The sequence below is a fragment of the Dermacentor variabilis genome, chromosome 8, assembly GCF_050947875.1.
Source record: "Dermacentor variabilis isolate Ectoservices chromosome 8, ASM5094787v1, whole genome shotgun sequence".
In the NCBI taxonomy this organism is placed as follows: Eukaryota; Metazoa; Arthropoda; class Arachnida; order Ixodida; family Ixodidae; genus Dermacentor; species Dermacentor variabilis.
The window spans coordinates 168,158,835-168,180,316 of record NC_134575.1 but is presented as its reverse complement, the minus strand read 5'-3'; the positions used below and the strand labels follow the sequence as shown (position 1 = coordinate 168,180,316).

At 47.2% G+C, this 21,482-nt stretch overlaps 1 protein-coding gene across 7 annotated transcripts in view; it reads left to right on the top strand.

Annotated features, from left to right (window-relative positions):
• LOC142590715 (beta-hexosaminidase subunit alpha-like) overlaps positions 1-21,482 on the top strand; it is a 254,126-nt gene that overhangs the window by 166,594 nt on the left and 66,050 nt on the right. For all 7 annotated transcript variants that reach the window (XR_012830233.1, XM_075703140.1, XM_075703137.1 and 4 more), the window contains one exon: positions 7,912-8,083. Coding sequence is in view for 6 of the 7 variants with exons in the window: in XM_075703140.1 (XP_075559255.1) it covers positions 7,912-8,083 (172 nt within the window). In the remaining variant the exon portion in view is untranslated. The remainder of the gene's footprint in view (positions 1-7,911; positions 8,084-21,482) is intronic.

Here is a 21,482-nt window from a genome sequence, read left to right as displayed (position 1 = left end):
CGCGCTTACGTGTTCAGCTTTCCTCGGAATGATCGTCGGTGCAAAAAGTGGACACTATCCATGCCACAAGAAGATATCTCTCCCTATCAGACTCCAGGGTGACTAATGTCAAGCACTTTATCATCAGGGTTGGTACGCGCGATTTCTAATAGTACGCAGTTCACAGAGCATCTTTTCAAACCATCGGGTACGTTTGTAATATTGAACTTGGACAATTTATCAGGCATACTTGCACTTTATTACTAAAAGTACTCACGAACTAGAATAGGAAGCGTTCATTGCGAATATACACTCTAAAAACTAAGGGAGTGCCGGGCACTCTCTTTGAGGGAGTAGCTGCTTGTCCCATATTTCACTCTCTTTTCGAGAGTAGATCGACCCTCTTTGAGAGAGAGTAGGTCAACTCCTCCTGACAGAGTTTTGTTACTCCACCGCAAGGGATTGCTAGTACTCTTCCACAGAGTGATAATACTCTTCGCACAGGGAGTGCTAGTACTCTTCCGCAGAGTGCTAATAAACTCCCCGCAGGGTTAATAGTACACCGCCAGACCGAGTACTTCTACTCCTCCAAACAGAGTGCTTGTACTCCTTCAGAACAGAGTGCTAGTACTCTTCCCAATACCCTCTTAGCCAAGTCCTGGTCACGCATGCAGGCAGGAAATCAGATCAAATTAGGGCCGCTGATATACTGTTCCCCAGGCGGCTCGTCAGAGACACTGGCCCGATTCCAAGCGGCCTTCAGAATAGGCGTGAGCAAAGTTATGCAGGATTTTAAAGTCATTTTTTCCTGGCTATTTGCTGCCTACCGTGAGGCGTGACTGCTCTGAAGGCGGCCTATGCGTATGCGTCACGAACGTCATTGAGGAGAAAAAAAAGCGAATTAACATTTAATCTGCAAATATCTTCGCAAATTTCACAATCAGGAGTCACACAATCTAATTAGAATACAATTGTCAAGGGAATCACATACTTATCAAGAATCAGAATCCTCTATACATCATGTGAATTCGAACCCGCGTATACTCGCAATTGTACAATTCAAAACACACATCATAACCATTACACTACAGCGCCGCCACGCCCAGTGGTGTTCTTTTAGAGCTTATATATATACCAAACGTATTTGATGAATCGGCTGTGGTGGGTGGGGTTTCTTTGCAGTGTGCTGTGCTGTTGTGTACTGGAATACGTGTGCGTTTGCATCATTTCCATTCCTTGCTACGACTAACGAAGGAAGACAACGTAGACGACAACGTGAGAACTATTCACGGCTTGTCGTCACCGCAGGAAAATAACAAATGTGCCGTTCAGCTCATGATCGAGTGCTTCTCCAGTCCATGTTCTCCAAAATACGCGGATACAAAGTATTGCGCCAACCATCCACGTATGTGAATTTAATTCGCGCGTATACTGGTGAGCAACTGCGACGCCAGTACCAGGCATTTCGACGTGCCTCACGCTGCCGTGTAGGCGTTCTTTTCAAGTGCATTAGTTTAGAGTTTGGTTCAGTCCGCTGTGAGCTGTTGTCCTGCATTAGCAGCGGATCGTTAGCGTTTTGAAGCGCATGCATTCCAACATTTGGAGACTGTTTATGCCGATAGCCGCGTCAAATGCATTGACACGCATGTTTAAATGACTAATGTGTCCACTTGTTACGCGTGCATTGCTCGTATCCTGCGGCAGTGCTCGTTCTAAAAGCTTCGAAGACCATCTACACTCATGCGTGTGTTCAATTTATGTATGCACAGGATGGATTTGCCGGCTAGTTGGCTGAGCATTTTAGAAGAAACAGCGCAACACAAGGAAGACGCAAAAACATGCCACACCACGAAGCGCTGGTGTGGTTGATGCTTTTTTTTCGTCCTTGTGTTTGCGCTGTTTCTTCTTCCACGATACACGCACACCACAGGTACGCGAAAGTTTAGGAGCATAAGTGGTTAACTCTGTTTTCCCCGTTTTCTCTCGGTGTCAATGGCACAGTGCGTTGCCCGGAATGGTGCACGCTTACCCCCACATGCAGAAATGCATCATAACTTGAAGCCCATGCTTGACTTGATCTAAACGACGCAAGTCGTGAACGCACCAAAAGAAAGGCAGTGAGCGTCTTGGGGACGTTCGCACCAGGCGTCGTTTATATCAAGTCAAGCATGAGCTTTGTATTAAGATACATTTCTGAATACGGGGGCTAGACATCATCCTTTTTGGCACGATTCCTTTTTTTCCACTCCACTTTTTTTTCAGATTTTCTTCCCTTTCCCTTTCCCCTTGTGTAAAATAGCACACTTGAAATATCAAATCTGTTGAACTAACGTGTGTATCAAACCTGTTAACATGTGTGCTTCTCTGTGGTCTGTGTTGTACTTTTGCGCTGCACAATTCAATTCAAGATGAAAGATGGAACGTCCCTGCCTTTAGTTTAATTGTGTGTGTGTGTGTGTGTGTGTGTGTGTGTGTGTGTGTGTGTGTGTGTGTGTGTGTGTGTGTGTGTGTGTGTGTGTGTGTGTGTGTGCGTGTGTGTGTGCGTGTGTGTGTGCGCGTGTGTGTGCGCGTGTGTGCGCGCGTGTGTGCGCGCGTGTGTGTGCGCGTGTGTGTGCGCGTGTGTGTGCGCGTGTGTGTGCGCGTGTGTGTGCGCGTGTGTGTGCGCGTGTGTGTGCGCGTGTGTGTGCGCGTGTGTGCGTGTGTGTGTTTGTGCGTGTGTTTGTGTGTGTGTGTTTGTGTGTCACTCTCTCTCATGTTTTGAAATATATGTACATTCAGGAGTGCCTGCATGCCCTTCTCTCCTGCTCCAGTGACAAAAAGGAGAGCCTGTTTATGTACCATAGTAAAAAATTCAAAGGTTTTCGCTGTGCCCATTACATCCCTTATCATATGGATCTGTCACAATACAGAGTAGCAGTGGTCCATAATACTAGCCCATCCCAACATAATAATAAATTAACACATACCGACATGCTGCGAAACAGCTGTTGCAAAGCCGCTGGTGAAGGCAATTTCCGCAGCACTGCAGTGGTACAGCCGAGTTCCACCTGTATAGTGACAAATCCATATGCGTGTTAGCAACTCAGTAGTTGCTGATGGTTTCATAAGCTTTACACTACACAATAAAGTAATCTAGACAACTTTGTTGGAACAAATGCACATAATTAGGACACCACTTAAACACTAACACGATTAATTGCCCCAATCTCTCACTCACTAAGGGATAATACTACTGAAACATCGGTGGAGAGCTCAGATTAACACAGCCCATAAAGGACAGTCGTTCTTTGAGGAAAACAGCTATAACAGCGGTTAGTTTTCTTGATCATTTTATGTGGTAGCTTTGATTTAAATGTCATGCAGTACTATAAAATACGAAGTGCCGCATTTCTAGCAGCAGAAGGCGTCGTCAGGCTCATGGTACAACAGATTTTTGCACTGTTAGTCAGTGAGCCGACACATACGAAGAAAACCGAATTCACACATACATATACAGTGTCAAGTGCACTTCTCCTTCTGAAAACGCAGCCACCAGTTCCAATGTTGCTGAAAGGAAAGGTTATATAAAGTGCGAGACTGCATGGAACTGCCACTTATGACTGTAAATGTATGGTCTGCTGATTGCAGAGGTAGTCACATGCAATTTCTAGTCTCTTTTAGAAGCATTACTAAAGAATAAATTAAAATCTATTCATAAGTCACTAATTTCATGCATCCACAGTTTGGCTAAATAACCTGTGAGAAAAAATAACCTGTGAGCAGTGGCACCATCCCTGGTTGTGCCACTGCTGAAGCCATAATTTCAGGATTATAGCTGCAAACATGATGCTCAGTAGGGATGAAAATATTGTCCTTCAGCTCAATGGATATATGGATGTGCCTATAAAAAAGGGCAACAAGGCTTGTTATGGCAAGCTTACCCACATTTCAATACTAACAAGTTCACTGCGGCCTGCATCTAAGCTTACTAAAAGGCATGAACTTGTTTTCATGCATGCGGTGCGCAGTGCAGTTCATTTTTGACAGACCCGACTACTGCTGCAGTTTGAAATCTAGCATTTTAGATTCTTGTAGGCATGTAAAAGTTGCAGTTAAACCGCAGTTATTAGTTTATTACACCAACCTATTGTTCTGTGTACGACAGACTGGTAACACGGAATTAAAGCAACATTTTATTTTGATATTTTATTTCTCTACTAAAAATATTCAAGCGATAAACACATCTTCATCTGCCATGCTATAGCAAAATGCACACATTACGCTTGTAACCCCCAGAGGAAGGCTGATTTAGCTGTTCATATGACATAACTCTGACACGCCAACTCATATTAGCAAATGCACAGGCATGTCCAAAACAATAAGCGCATGCAAAGCGCGCCTGCAATTGTTTTTCCACACAGCAGCCGTTATATTCGATGCCGATGCGTAACTAGCTGCTCGACAATTCACCGAGTTCGTAGACATAAGCATCCTTTCAGTTTCGCACCGTGCACGAAAACCGCAACAGGAGACAAAACCAGACCTATAATCACACCATTTCAACATGAGCAAGAACAGTTCAGTCTTAGGGATAAACACTGTGAGAGCGATTTAGTGCGCGACGGCGACGAGCGACGGCTTCGAGTGACAAAACGTGCCGTCGCTTGAACAGATGGCTCGGTTCTGGAAATCTAGAAATCGTCGCTCGTCGCCCAGAAGTGCTATGAGCGACTAGCCAATAGCGCGAAGCCGGAACTGGATGTACATACATCGCTCAAATACTACCGATTGTCGCGCGGAACGAGCAAATGATTCAATTTTTATACGTGCAAGGATAAGAACGTACTGCAAGACCTCCGGAAATATTTTATGTTACTTTTTATAGTAAAATACATCAACGTAAATTACTAAAGCACGCGTCACGCGTGACTGCAGCCCTCATGCCTGCAACACCGGGGAGGCGTCGCTCAAAATCGTCGCTCGCACGGAGTACGACTTGTAGGCGACGAGCGAACGCGACAGCCATCTCCGTCGCGTCGCTTGTAGCTGCCGCGCGCAAGATCGCTTATATGGGGTTTATACTTTTTTCAGCATAAAACATGGATTCCTCATGCGTTTTCAGTAAGTTCAAGATAACGCGCCCAACTGACCTCTTGCAGCATGCAGCTGAATGCCTGCGGCAAAGTTTCTAACTAGCACTGGTGCTGCACGTAACTTCAGTGGTCGCAGATTCCCCCTGCGCGAGACACCGTCAAGCGCGCGGTTTATTTATAAAAAAAAAGCATGATGCCAGCAAAATGACGTTTTCTGTTATGTGATTCCTTAGTTCAACAGCGTTCCGTACACAGCAGACTGCCAAACTGAATAAATTCAAACACACAAAACGCACGCTAATCACGCTCCGCATAGGCTCGGAATCACGGGCTGGTGAACTAACCATTTTAAGCGTCCTCTCGCCTGGCGTCTTATTGAACATTTCTGGCAGCGTTTACGTTTTTTAAAGCTCTTACGGACAACGGCAAAGTGATAAAATCACATGCAGTTATCGCGACGACTGGCTTTTTCGATTGACATCGAGAGACACAGCGCGTATGCCTAGTCCTTTGTCAATCGCGTCGGCTAAGCGCAGCGACGACTTCCTGGCGATAGCATGACATATACGGACAATGTGCACCTAAGTTAGAATTCACTTACCGTGGAGGATTTGCTGTTATATCCAAGGCATCACGAACGACAGTCGTGTTTTCGTGGCGACGCGAGATGGCTGGCATACGATCTCCCTTGGCTGTCCTTTGCTGCTGAAATGCATTGGCTGCTGCTGTGCTGCTCGGGTCACCTTTCTCCGGTGCTGTGTTGTTCCGCGATCTTGAGCGCGCGCGCGCGCGGTGGAGCAACTCCGAGTGAAAAAGTAGAGCGCTCGCTACGCGTTCCGTTGAACTGCGGCGGCCTGTTCTCTTAGAAGCAAAACGATGTGTTCTTTGCTCAGCGTGCATGAATGATACATTGCCATGTTCGGGGCCAGCCACCTACAGTTGAAGCAGAAGATTACGCTACGTTTTGTTTTTTATTGCCGCAAGAGTCTCTCTTTTCTAATGTCGCAAGAATCTTTTCACTCTCTCTCTCTGAAGGGGAGAGTGAAAAGCACATTTCACTCTCTCCTTGGTGACAGAGTGAACAATGCATTTCACTCTCCTCGACATTTTGCGAGAGTAAAACGACGCTTTGAAGAGTGAACCGGCAGCTTCACTCCTGCGATACCCTTCCTAGTTTTTAGAGTGTACAGGGTGATGACTTTTAGATTTTATGGAACTTTTAAAAAACCCCTGTGGCAGATGGCATAATTTTTGTCCTTGAGCTCGATTGTTCGAAGAGGCCGACATTACTAGTGCATCTGTCGCCGCCTGCCGTCTGCTACAGAATGCAGCCAGAGAGGGTTGATGCGTGTTGCCCACTCCTGGAACATAGGGCAGCCCTCCCTGAAACGCTGCTTTCTCCACCTGCTGACAGGCGGTGACATACGATAATTCTGGCGCAGTTGCAGAAGTAGCTCGCTTCCCTAAAAGGGAAGTCAAATTTGTACTTTTTTTCTTGAACACCAGACAATCAACCATGACAAGTGTTGCACTAAACGACGTAGACTCAAAAATGCGATCCTTTTGCAAAATTTGAGCAAGACCAGCGCAGCGGTAAGCTCGCAGTCTTTCTTTCGAACACGGTAAGCGAAATACGCATGACACTATACTTTTATTCATAAATAGTGCGCCATACGCGTACCACCCTTCCAGGTACACTGATGGCTCGTTCATCTTATAATTAACAACTTCTTGCAGTGTTCGTTACCTGTATACTAGCCCTTCTTTAATAGTCCGAACAAAGGCGGATTTAAGGAAACAAACTTACCTAACCAGAAATATGTCCGAACCTGACCTTTTGTCCGAGGTAAATGACGGAAGACTTGAAAAATTCCAATTTTTCTTCTTTGAGCGTTATTTTGTACAGCGCAAGCTAAGTGAGGAACTTTTTGACATTTCTTTGACATTCTTCCTGATTCTCGCCAACGACTATCACAACCACAGTGTAAGATCCTACTTTTGCAATTCTCTTCAGAACTTTGTTCATTAGGGACTGAAAGATTGTTGCAACGCTTCATGCAGTATACATCAGACTCTGAACCAAATACACTCACTCTAGCGTTGTCAGCAACGGATTGCTATGACTGTGAAGTGAAAGTTGCTGGTAAGCTTTCAAGAAGTTCAGAACGCAGAAACTTTCACCGACCATTAAGTGCAAGTACAAAGTCGAAAAGTAATTATCAGTTTTGAGGAATGCAATAATAATTTTGTAATCAGCGCCATTCTTGGTAGCCAGTACAACTGGCGCTCCCCAGACACTTCCTCATTTACTTCGGTATCCTATTTTATTATTTTATTTCTGTTTTGCTAGTTGATCTGAGACGACAAAATATATTGGCAACTTTTTCTCAAAGCCTGTCAGGCTCCTGGCATAAGCACAATGTGCTCTTCGAAGTTGGCTAAAACGCCTGGCGCGTTCCTCACATGGTCCGGAAATATACAAGTCAAATATAGAACCACATATCACAAAAAACGGTACTTTACTAGTAAGTGCCCCTGCAGCAACGACAATCATGTCGTTTTTATTGTTTACGGTACACGAACCTACGTGAAGAAAGGAATCATTATAGGCACTGAAGGGTCGCAACCTTAAGGAACTCCAAGAAAGAGACGGTAATAGCCTGGCCTTTCTGAAGTGTTTGCGGCCACGTCCAGGCGTTAAGTGAACGAGCTTGTCCACGTCTCCACCGCAATTAATAGGTCGAATCCAGGACACTTCCTGAGGAGGTGGTTGATGTCCAGCTTTGCTTTTCTTTGTGTATGTAGAGAGCGAGAGAAGCAGACGGCAGTGCATGAGCTAAGTGGCTGACCGTGTTCTTAGATTGCTCCGGACACTGTGGTGCACGTGTGGAAGGCGCCACAGAATGAGGAGCTGTCCTCGGTAACGTCTGCGGGCTACAGGGCACTGCTGTCAGCTTGCTGGTACCTGGACTACATATCCTACGGTGCTGACTGGAAGAAGTACTACGTCTGCGACCCGCACCACTTCTCAGGTGAGTTGACAGTCAGAAGCAATTCGCGGGAAATGTAATTAAGGGTTCGACGAAAGTTCGTCTGGTCAGGCATGGAAATGCAGGGAATTACGGTCGCTGACCAATTCTGATGAATAATCTGACGTTTCGGAACCGCGTACGGGTTCCTTGTTCACTGAGTTGGACACGAAATCGTCGTCACTTATACAGCCAGCACGTGACGTAATGAACGTGCGTAAACGGCAGGCATAGTCCCTGATGTCCGGTTGACCGTAGCTGGCGCCGATTGAATGATTAGAGATTGTAGCAGCCATCGGGATGACACGTTCTTTTCTTTGGCAACAACAGTGGCATTGTCCCAGTCAATCTTGTGATTATGTTCCTGCGCATAAAATTCATGCAATTGCTTGTGCAACGATGAACGATTATTTCCTTGAGTACTAGATCTGTGACCTCGAGAAATGCACCGTGGGCCACATGTACGACGTGTTGTTCGCTGAAAACACATATTAGCTTCTAATAAGAAGCACAACAGCTGCGTCAATGTGTCTTCCTTTCTGTGTGTTCTTTTAGAGGCGTATGTGTATTTGAGCAAACATGAGCAAGGACAAGAAGGAGATCTTTCGATGCTCAGTAGCAGTTGAACAGCGCTTGGGGAGAAGACCGTCCGAAAGATCCAAGTGCACGGTGGCAGAGGAATGAGACAAGAGGCGATTCGAAATTATTTGCAGTTCCTTAAAAATAGGCACAATCAGCTAACACGGTTCATTGTTCAGAAGTAAAACCTGATTCACGAGAAGACCTTTTTCGGCGAATTTTGCATACTTTTCCTAATTTTCCCTTTTTCTAATAAAGTACCCAGCCTTAAGCCTTTTTATATCAGTAATACAAACTACAGTACAGGAATAAGTGCTTTATAATTCCTTTTTCTTCAATTTAGGAATTATAGAACGTTTGGTACTTGAATTTCGGAGACAACATGTTGTTTCCCCTGGATGACGGCCCACAGCAGCGTTTATCTCGTCGACGTGTCGCGTCGCCGCCTGCCTCGCGCGTCGTTGACAGTCGGAAATGCTTCGCATTGACGTAGATACTCAAGTAACATGGCTTCTGTGGGATTCTAACGCTACTGCGTTATGGAGCTCGTGTCGCAGAAAAGCCGGTGTCGTCAGCGTTTGCGGCATTCACCGTGAGCGAAAAATCTCGGAAGGCAATTCATAAATAAAAACAACTTGCAAGAAGGGCTGGCTGGGAATCGAACCAGGGTCTCCGGAGTGTGAGAAGGAGACGCTGGTCCACTACGCTACAACTCAGCCATGAGTTCGATGGTTCAAAACGGAACAAAAGCGCCTCTAGTGAATGCGTTGTTGCCTTAGATACGTGCCGTAGAAAGTTATACTGCGGTATTTAGCGGTAACTATGAGCATGTAAATTACAGAAGTCGCAGTTAAACGAGTAGCGAAGTACGTTGCCGCTACATTTCTTCTGCGCTTGGCGCACACACAGAGCCATCTTGCGGCAAACACAGAAGACCCTCTCGCAATGTACGGCGCTGCCCCGACAGCTGGCGCGCCATTCGGCCGCTTCTCCCCTTCGTCTCGTCAAAAGCATGCCGAGCGAATGAGTGGGCGGTGCGAACGGGGTGCGATAACGCTATCGCGTTCCACTCTTGAGGCGAAACTTAAGGGTCCTCCAATTTTTTCTTTTGTCAGTTCGTGTTATGGAATGTTGACATATTTTATGGCCAGCGCTTAGATGGAATTCAAGGAAGAAGACACACATTTTCCCTATCCTTATGTTATTGCGATAGCCAATTATAGGAAACTTAAGGCACGCTTTTGCCGTCGTAGTCGTCATCGCGGTGATGTTCCGTATGAAGTAAAAGGGAGATAACGCCGTCGCCGCACGCCTCATGCTGTAGGCGCGAGGGAAGGTGCGTGTGGGGAGCTGGCGATCGCAATTCAATCTTTCCCGCGCAAGAGACATCGCGCGATAAACTTCTCGGCAAGGAGAGGGAGGGGGCGGGGTTGCAGGAACTACGTGTTACATGGCTGCGCGCGCCGTATTGCGAAAGCGATCTGCGCCGGGGCTTTGTCTTCGTGGGACGACACTTCATACCTTTGTGCGCGCAGCATTCTCCCCGCTCAGATTGCGTTGATGTGATACAACACACGATGGTCACTCCGCTCCCTGCTGCCGCACTTCCTACCGCCAGCGTTTTGACAGCTAATGTCCTCGGTAATCGAGTCTGGTGTTTTCACGTTTGCCTGTGCGCACTAACACTATACTTGTCAGTTTAGATAGTAAGTGAGTGTGGACTTTGAAGACGCGAAGAGTCGCCGCCTAGTTCAACAGTTTACGCGTCTACCTAATACCGCAGCTTCATCTGGGTGCGAAGACATTTGCCTACCGCGAGAGCCCACCTCCTACGAGAACGTTGTACGTATCGCTCGGCGAGAAATCGAAGGAACATCTCCTGCCATGCCAGTGACGCAGTGCTTTGACGATTCCCGGCCGCTTGTGTCACTCATTCAGTCAGTTATTCGCCAAGAACATGCCAATATGGGTATTCCATCCATCTGTTCCGCCAGCCGTCCTGACTTTGCTTCATCTGCTGCCTCTGCCCCCTGTTTACCGGCGCCAATACGGTCCATATCCGAGCTATCGCAACCCACCCGAATGGCGCACACATGGCGATAGACCCACCTGCTTTTACTGTCGACGTGTGGGCCACATCTCTCGCCACTGTCCAAGGACCTGGCCAGCCCACTCTCGACCAAGCTTTCATGCCTGCCGCCGCTCCCCACTGAATCATCGCCCACCATCACTCTCCACCGAGGTTGAAGACGGACCTGACAACGCTCGAGCCACCGCGACCAGCCGCTCGCAATCACCACATAGTCGCGGTTCTCGTTCGCTCCAGATGCGTCGCTCTCCATCCCCAGCTTACCGTCGCCGCTCTCCGACGGGAAACTAACTGGGGCAGCTCCTGGAGGTGACGCTGCTCTAGAACACCGGCCTGAAATTCCTCTGCTGACCCTGCCTACTAATCGGAACCTTCTGGACGTTGACTTGGATGGTTTGCCCGTTACAGCACTCATCCACACTGGAGCCCAAATTTCCATCATGAGTGCGGGGCTTCGAACGCGCTTGAAGAAAGTACTCCTGCTCCGACTCCAGTGCTCCAGGTCAAAGACGGTGCAACTCCGGCTGTGCTTGGAACTTGTACTGCTCGTGTAAGTGCCGCAGGTCGCCACACGTCCGTTTTTTTTTAGTGTGCTCGAACGTTGCCATCACAATGTGATCCTCGGACTCGACTTTGTGTCCGCCAATTCTGCTCTGATTGACTGTTCCGCCACTGTACAACTTGACCTACCCCTACCTCTTCACATTGACCTTCCTGCTCAAGCTCCAATTCAGCTTTGTTTCGCGGATTTTATACGCCTGCCATCTCTTGCAGCAACTTGCATCCTTGTTTTAGCCTGCCCACCTGTACCTGACGGAGACTACGTCCTTACTCCCGCGACTTCAGTCCTGCTTCCTCACAATTTCTCCTTCCCACACACCATCGTTTCTGTTGCGGACAATCAGACATGTCTTCCAATCCTAAATTTCGGACAATGCCCACAAGTACTTTGTCGAGGCATGTCTCTTGCCACGTTGTAACCGACGCACGAGTGCCACATTTCTGCTCTATCTGTTGCAGCGTCTTCGACCAATGCTCATTCTGCGCCTTCTGCATAAGCCCCGACCAACAACTTTACAAAGATGATTGCGCCGGACCTCTCAACCCAACAAGCCGCTGAGCTCCGGGGCCTCCTCGAGTCCTACTCCGACATTTTTGACCTGAACGATCACCCTTTGCGTCAAACTGCGGTCGTGAAGCATCGTATAAATACCGGCGATGCAGCACCTGTTCGCCGACGCCTATACCAGGTGTCGCTCTCTGAGCGACAAGTTATCCAGAGCGAGGTTGACAAGATGCTTTCCAAAGGAATTATTGAACACTCGTCCAGCCCGTGGGCGTCCCCTGTTCTTGTCAAAAAGAAGGATAACAGCTGGCGATTCTTCGTTGACTATCGTCATCTAAACACGATCACCAAGAAAGATGTATATCCACTTCCCCGCATTGACGATGCTCTGGATTGTCTCCACAGTGCCACTTATTTTTCATCTATAGACTTTCACTCTGGATATTGAGAAATTGCCGTGGATGAAATGAACCGTGAAAAGACCGCATTCCTCACACCAGACGGCCTATATCATTTCTGGGAAATGCCATTTGGCTTGTGAAATGCTCCAGCGACCTTTTATTTTTTTTTATTTATTTACATACCTACTTCGCCCATTGGGCATTACAGCAGGGAGGACAGATAATCAATATATAATACAAGATTGCACACCCTTAAAAACGTTAAACACTTCAGACCATGGGTACAATACTAATCATACAAGTGTTACATTCTGAGGGAGCGCATGAGACAGCACTAAGAACAAGTTTCGCCCAGGTAACAAGATAGACTCATTAACACAGCACGCTCGCTAACATTGCAAAACATAAACTTAAAAGAAAGTTTCAAATGGCGAGTGCATTTTTATCTACAAACATATGCTTGGAGAGCAGTGGGGAATGTGACATCCGAAGAAACTTCAATTAGTTCAGGAGGCAGCAGGTTCCATTCGTGTATTGTACGGGGAAAACAGAAGTTTTGGTATGTTGTTGTGCGCGCGCATATTTATTTTATCTTAAGTAAGTGGCCGCGGCGCCCGGATATGTATGTTGGTGGTTGTAGATAAGTCTCTTTGTTTAGTGGTGTGCGATTGAAGACGGTATCTCGAAGGAAAGAGGTGGGAAACAACACGGCGTACTGAAATATGTGCCGTTTTATTTCTGTGATGCTGCTTGGAAATGACTAAATGCCGGTTATGAAATGGGACGCAAGTTTCTGTATCGCTTCTAAGCTATTGACAAGAATTTGTGCATGCGGGTCCCACACAACAGACGCGTATTTGAGTATCGGGCGAACGTTGCTTAGGTAAAGTGTTCGCTTGAAATCTAGTGGCGCGTGCCTAAAGTTTCATTTAATAAAATTAAGTACTCGCCCTGCTTTTAAAATGACACTTTGAATGTGACGATTCCATGTCATATCGGCGGAAAATGTGACATGTAAACATTTAGCTTCACTTGTTTCTGACAAAGGGGAGCCGTTCAAGTAATACTGTGTACGGATTGGTTGCCGCTTGCGGGTGAAACAAATAGGCTTACATTTTGAGATGTTGAGGGACATAAGCCACCTGTCGCACCATGAAGAAATTTCATTTAGGTCTGTCTGTAATATTACTCGGTCGGAATCACTATTAGTTTCTCTGTAAAAGGCGCAATCGTCTGCGTACAGCCGGATTCTCGAGGTGATTCCTGTGCCAATGTTCATTTATATATATAAGAAATAAAAGAGGACGTAAGACGGAACCCTGAGGAACGCCAGAAGATACGCATGCCTATTCTGATTCTGTGCCACTAATTACCACTCTTTGTAAGTGACCTGTGAAGTAGTTTTCGAGCCAATAAAGGATTTTTTCTGGTAAACCAAGAAGTGAAAGCTTATGAATTAAGAGAACATGGGCCACTTTGTCAAACGCTTTCTGTAAATCTAATAGTATGCAGTCTGTTTGTAAACCTTTGTCTAATGATGGGAATATTGTCACCCAGCTATTACAACTAAAACAGTTTACCACCGACAGATTGGCAAAAAAACGTCTGCCTATAGCGATGGCTGGTCCTCGGAGAGCGCACGCGCAACCACGAACTTCGTCGTTCTCGTCTTAAGGGTCCCGTGTCATCACGTCCAAACTTATTTCGCGTCAATATGTCATGTGTAAATTCCACTAACTGAGTTACGCATGAGTGACCAGCTCTCAACCCATGTTGGTAAGGAACAAAGAAACTGTTTTTTTGAAGGTGGATAAAGATGTTAGTGTAAATTATGTGCTCCAGGGTTTTGCAACACACAGATGCTAAAGATATAGGTCGATAATTCATGACACTGTCACGGGGCCCGCTTTTATGAACCGGAAAAATGTCGCCCATCTTCCAGTCTTCAGGTAATTCTGAGATTTCGATCAAGAGATTTGTGATACAGTACTTCGAGCTACCTTGATATGATATGTACGCAGGATTTCAAAACAAAATTGGGTATCCAATCTGGACCTGGTGCCAAGTCTGGTTTTAATTTTTGGTGAAGGCTGACTATTCCGAAGTAGTGAACAGCAATATCCGGCATATCAACAAGCGCGTTGCTCAAGCAGACTGGAAGATGTTGAGGTACTAGCGTGGAATACACAGAAACAAAGTAATCATTAAAACAGCCTGATTTATCTCTATCATTAGTAACAGCTGCGCTATTGTGGATTAACAGAGAGATAACAACATCGTCTTTAATTTTCGATTTCACTAGTTTCCAAAGTTCCTGTGGGTTTCCTTTAATTCTAGAGCCAAGAGAGTCAAACTACCGCTTTTTTCTATCTGTGATTTTCATCTGGATTTCAGAACCAAGTTATCGAAGCTTAGAAAATTGCAGTGGATCGGGCTTTTCTCTATACCGTTTGAACATACGATTCCTCTTATTAAGTAGTACCTTTAAGGGTTTATTAAACCAAGGTTTATTTTTTCGGTGCTTCACAGAAAGAAGTTTAGATAGAATGTGCAAGTCAATGAGCTGTAAAAGTTGTTCCTTGAACAGCAGCTATAACTCGCAGACAGATACAGTGCTGCTTTGTTCTGAGAAAGCATCGAAGTTTGACTCAAGTGTTTCAGAAATACGAGAGTAATTTCCGCTATCAAAGAAATAAACTTTCCTGGGTTTCGGTGGCGGTATACGTACGGCTTGGGAGTAACGAGACGGGCAGCCACTGCAACATGGTCGCTTATTCCGGGAACTATGGAAAGAGATTGCAGCAATGAAGGAGAGTTTGAAATCAGAAGATCTAAGGTGGAAGCGGCATTGCCATGGCGCCGTGTTGGTCCCTCCACCAATTGATAAAGACCATGCGTTGCGAAACGATCGTGAAAAGACGACGACAGGGATGAGCACGAAGGAAGTACTGGCAGCTTATTAATACACTGCGCATCTGGCATATTAAAGTCACCACCGACGATAAAGGGATCAGCTGAGGCCGTAAGTAATATATGAGAAAGGGTATTAAAGGTATGACTCCTGTTGTCATTAGGCGGACGATAAAATGCTCCAACTGTAAGCTGTTTGCTATGTTCTAGAACAACTTTGCACCAAACAGATTCACAGCTGTTATCTCCCAAATCAACTACGAAACTTGGCAAGCTGTGCTTGACCAGAACAAAAACGACCCCACCATGCGTATTGCGGTCTTTGCGATAGGCTACATATTCCGCAGGAAATATTTCAGAGCTGGAAATCGACTCATCCAACCAAGATTCAGACCCGATAACAATGTGAGGGCCAAAAGATGATACGAGCCCTGTTAACTCGTTGGCTTTGTTCTTGACGCTTCGGCAATTGATAAGCAAAACGTTTACCAATTAAGGACGGCACGACACATGCTCAACGGGGCGGCATCGGGGAACGCTGACAGAACCGTTAACTTGAGTAACAGGGATTGCTCGACGCTGTTTCAAGTTCACTTTTTTTTGCAGCACGATATTATCACTATAAGCGTCGTAAATGAAGTTGCGTCCGTCCATACGAAGCTTATCGTGCCTTAGTTTGTACGAGGAGGACCGAGCCTTTGCAAATTCGCAAAGTTTCCTGCGGGCTAAGCGTACTGAACGAGAGAAGTCTTCCCTGATGGAAATGTCACTTGTCTTCAACTTCGGACCCCCCCTCACCCAATACCGCATCTTTATCTTTGAATCTAACAAAGCGAACAATTAAGGCGCGGTTTTTATCTTCACTGTAAGTGCCCAGTCTATGCGCTCGATCAATATTTAGGGAGCCAAGCGATACACCTAGCTTAGTAGAGCAGAACGCAACAGCAGTTTCTTCGACTTGCTTCCAGGTTTCCTACGGGTTATCCTCAAAACCAAAAAAAAAATAGAAGGTTGTTCCTTCGTAGCCTATTTTCGGAATCATCTGTGGAAGCTTTCAAAGCAGCTATTTCTGTAGACGGGGCTATAGAAGCGGCCGAAGATTAACTGGACTGCGAGCGACCTTGCTCTAGTAGGTCGGCAAGCTCAGTCAAGTTCCCTTTTTTGCCAGTGGCATATAGTTTAGTCCGTATGTCCGCTAAATACGACAAAATTTTTTCTTGACCTGACTGAAGCTTGGTAAGCATCTGTAAGACAGCAGAGATATCCGCTGCGTCGGTCTGCGTACTAGATTCCTGAACGATATCAGGGCCTGGGTTCGACTCCACGTCACCTGACAAAGCTAACAGCAATAGTGACAACGCAACATGGCACACCACGGACCTACAACGGTTAACAAAGCAAAATAGCCAGTCCTTGGTGTCACGGGGGCCCGACACCTCAAATAAAAATGGGTTTGAAGTTCGCACGCATGCGCAATGGCTCTGTAACCAACCTTTGTTACAAGAAGGGGTGAGCACATAGTGCGTCCGGCGGTGTCGCGCCCCGGTGAATGCGACGTAGGTAGGCGGTTGGATACTGTTGCTGTGGTTCCGGGTTTCCAGACGAGGAATCCGAGGCGCTCCAGTTTCGGTGGGGAGACGATTTCGGCTTGAAGAACGCCCGGCTGGATGGAAGGTCCGTGTGTCGATGCTACTTCATCCGTTGCGCTTGTTCCCGGAGCACCTTTGACGAGCTTTCCAAGCGGGCCGAGCCAGACAGCGAGAGCAGCCTGTGTTACAAGAAGGGGTGAGCACATAGTGCGTCCGGCGGTGTCGCGCCCCTTCGAACGGATGATAGACATGCTCTTGCGTGGTTAGAAATGGTCCATTTGTTTGTGCTACTTGAAAGACGTCGTCGTATTCTCTTCAACTTTTGCAACTCATCTTGAAAGACTTTCATCTGTTCTTTCTGTTTTTCGCACCGCTGGCTTGCAGCTCAACTCGTCAAAGTGTCACTTCGTTCACCACCAAATAACTATGCTCGGACACCTCGTCGATTCGTCAGGCATTCGCCTCGACCCCGCTAAAGTTCATTCTGTGCAGAATTTCCCAGTACCAACTTCTGCCTATGATGTTCGCAGCTTTATGGGCCTTTGTTCTTACTTCCGCAGGTTTGTGGAAAATTTCGCCCATGTTGCCCGTCTCCTGACTGACCTCCTGAAGAAGAAAGACGTTCCTTTCTGTCGGGGCTCTGAACAAGCATCAGCTTTCTCGCAGCTCATCACGCTGCTTACCACACCTCCTGTTCTCGTCCATTTTGACGTCTCTGCTCCGACGGAAATCCGCACTGACACCAGTGGCTACGGCATCGGCGCAGTTTTAGCACAACGCCAATGTGGGCACGACCGCGTTATCACCTACGCCAGCCGCCTTCTTTCTCTCACCGAGCGCAATTACTCGGTTACCGAACGCGAGTGTCTCGCCCTAATTTGGGCGGTGGGCAAGTTCCGACCCTACATATATGGTCGACCATTTACAGTTACAACCAACCACTACGCCCTTTGTTGGCTTTCCTCCCTCAAGGATCCCACAAGACGCCTCAGTCGCTGGGCCCACCGGCTGCAGGAAGACATACACTGTGGTCTACAAGTCGGGTCATCTACATCAGGACGCCGACTGCCTGTCTCGTCATCCCGCCGATGTACCGGACGGTTCAGTGGCTGTCGCACCGATCTGCGTTCTTTCGCTCTCTGCATTGCAAGACATTGGCCCTGAACAACGACGCGATGAGTCGTTACACCCAATTATCGAACGCCTGCTCTCTGATTCGTCTGACCCATCCCTTCAAATGTTCGTACTACAAAATGGCATCCTATATCGCCGCAACATGCACCCCGTCGAGCCCGAGCTCCTAGCCGTCGTCCGTCACATCTGCGACAGATTGTACTGCAGCAACTGCACGACATTCCCACCATTGGACACCTTTGCGTCACGCGGACCTATGACCGAATTCGGCGACGGTTTTTCTGGATCCGTCTCAACCGCTCCGTCCGGCGCTATGTTGCCGCGTGTGAGTCGTGTCAACGCCGCTGTGCCTCCTGCTGGACTGCTGCAGCCTTTGGATATACCGGCCGACCCTTTCTTTCGCGTTGGCGTTGATCTCCTCGGACCATTCCCTATACCTAATGACGGAAATATGTGGATTGCCATCGCTACGGACCATACCACTCGCTACGCCATTACTAGAGCCCTACCGACCAGCTGCGCTACCGACGTCGCTGATTTCTTGCTTCACGTCGTTATATTGCACCACGGTGCACATCGTCAACTTCTCACCGATCGCGGTGGATACATTCTTGCCAAAGTCATAGACGACCTACTTCGACCATGTGCTACTAAACACAAACTTCCTACCGCTTACCATCCTCAAACTAACGGTCTTACCGAACACCTGAACCACACAATACCTGACATGCTAGAAATGTATGTTTCCTCCGATCGTCGCGACTGGGACATTGCTCTACCATTTGTCACGTTCGCCTACGATTCCTCGCGCCACGACACAGCTGGCTATCCTCTTCAGCAGTGAGCCGACTTTGCCTTTCGAGACTCTCGTTTCGACCACACTCGACTCGCCGACAGAGTATTCTCGGGATGTAATAGCCACAGTGACTCAAGCGCGCCAGATAGCCCGCATTCGTCTTTTTGCTTCACAGACACGCCAGAAATGCCGTCACTTCCAGCGCCATCACGACGTGAACTACGAACCAAGTGCCCTTGTGCTAGTTTGGTATCTGACTCGGCGTGTTGGTTTTTCGGAGAATTCCTCTCGCGATACTATGGCCCTTACCGCATCCTTCGCCAGGCGACTTCTGTCACATATGAAGCGTCTCCGCTGAACGCCACGGTGCCTTCACCTCTCTTTGACATCATCCACGTCAGCTATCTGAAAGCTTAGCTCTCTCAGACCGATGAGCCACACCAGTAAGGTGCTTTTTGCGACGGGGGTGATGTCACAATCGGTAATGTGAGAAGACGACGACGCTGATGGTGGTCTTGGAGACGACGAAGAAGAGTTTAGTATTATCGCTGCTCTACGCTTGTTGGCTCAGCCCATTAAAAGCCATCGGTAAATATATACGCACGCTTCTTCCTTCCCGTAACAATATCAACAAGGGACTGAGGCAGGGGTGCCCTTTATCCCCACTGCTGTTTATGATGTACATGGTGAGCATGGAGAGGGCGCTAGAAGGAAGTAATATCTGCTTTAATCTCTCACACAAACAAGCGGGTACAGTAGTATAACAGCAGCTTGCAGGTTTATTTTATGCGGACGACAATGTGCTACTAGCTAACAAGCAAAGCGATTTGCAACGTCTGTCTAATATCTGTGGACAGCAAGGCAACAATTTAAGTTTGAAATTTAGGGTTCGGAAATCAGGTGGTATGGTCTTCACTGAGAACAGAGAACAGACCGTGACAATACAGGTCCAGGAAAAAGAATACAAAAAACTTGGTATATGGATAAAAGAAGGTAATATATATATGAAAACAAAGGAAAAAACAATAAATCTTAAGGAGAAGTTAAAGGCAGCCATTATGAAACACAGAATGCTATGGGCATACAATTGGTACAAGGTGCTCCGGGGCAAGTGGACAGGTGTAATGATTCCAGGACTTACTTTTGGAAATGCGGTTGTTTGCTTGAAACCAGGGGTGCAAGCAGGACTCGATGTGAACCAAAGGTCAGTGGGTCGCCTCGCATTGGGCGCTCACGGGAAAACTACAAATGAAGCTGTTCAGGGTGATATGGGCTGGACTAATTTTGAAGTGAGGGAAGCTCGCAGTAAAATTGAGTATGAACAACTACTGAGTAATATGGAAAAAAGTAAATGGGCTCGGAGAGTGTTGAGGTAGCTGGACAGGAAAAACATTGATTCACAGTGGAGAAAAGAATTAGGAAGCTTACCAGCAAGTATGCGGCCTGTAGGATGGGCAACACAGCAACAAAGAACGTCAAGCGGAAAGTCAGAGAGGCTGAAATAATCTTATGGGTGGAGGCAATGGAAAAGAAACCTGCCATGAGTAACTACTTAAAGGGAAGCTGAAACACTTTTCGAAAAAAATGAGTTCTTTGCGGCATTCTACAGTTTTGAGTCCCCTGAACACGAATATCTGGTTCTAAAAGGGCGGAAACAAACGCAAACGGCTGTTTTTTTCAAGAAAACGCGCACCAGTGCATCGGGTCATCGCGCGAACGCCGCTGTTGCCCGTGATTGGTCGGGGCCGCTGTGACGTCGTTCGCGGCAGTCGCCGGTCGGCGCCGCCGTTTCAGAGCGTAGCACGCTGTTCTGTTCTGGCTTCACAGCTGAGTTGTAAGCATTATGGAACATTCTCGCTGTCTCGCACAGCTTGTATTTTTGCCGTACATGTTCGAACCGACAGCCGATACGGAAAACGATGGCGGCAACGGCGGCAACGACGATGTTGAATGTGCCAACAGCGAGAGCGATGTGTGCACCTTCTCGCGCGTTGGTAATCTTAGCTGGTACGTATGTTTTCTTTTGTTTCATGTAGCTGCACCTTCCAATGACGGGAGAAAAAATGCGCCAAAGTATCACTGCGAACTTGCTGCTGTAAGAATGCCGAAGCACTAACTTCTCATCAGATTGTAAACACGGGTGCAATTCCGCGATGTCAAGCACCTTGCCGCTGCTTGTCTAAAGTTCCGTGGTTTTTTTAGTGTTGATACACGATCTCGAACATAAGTGCCGCGTTTCAAAGCGCGCACATGCAGTGCTGCGAGGCATGGAAGTTGCTTATCATACACATCCAGATATGGCCAGAGGTATTATATGTGCGCTATTAATACTATGGTTCGACGACTTTGCGATTTTGGCTCGATCAAGAATCGGTATGCGTGCTCCATGCTAGTGTTGACATAAAGATATTAGGCAGTTTTAGCACCGCCGTGTGGTAAACACGATAACTGCAACCGTACGTCGAATGTCACTAGGCAGGTGACATTCACTAGGCAGGTGACATACCTCAGGTGCAATGCTGTGGAAGCTACGCACGAAGTCCGGTCACCAAAATTTATTACTGCGCGCGTTTCCGTCTATGCTTCGCAGCGTGCCAGCGGCGTTTGCTCGCGCGAGTATGCACTTAAAGCTGCCACGACGGGCTGCTAGCGTATGTCTGCTTGTGACGCCGTGCAAGATGTTACTGGTTGTATCAGAACTTGAAGGCTCTTGTCTGCAGTTTCGGGGCAACTCTGTTCAACACTAGCTGCCTGTGCCACAATGGCTGCTTCAAACTCTTCATTATTTGCCTGTGTCTCACTGGCTGCTTCAATATCTTCGATTGGTGATGGTAGTGG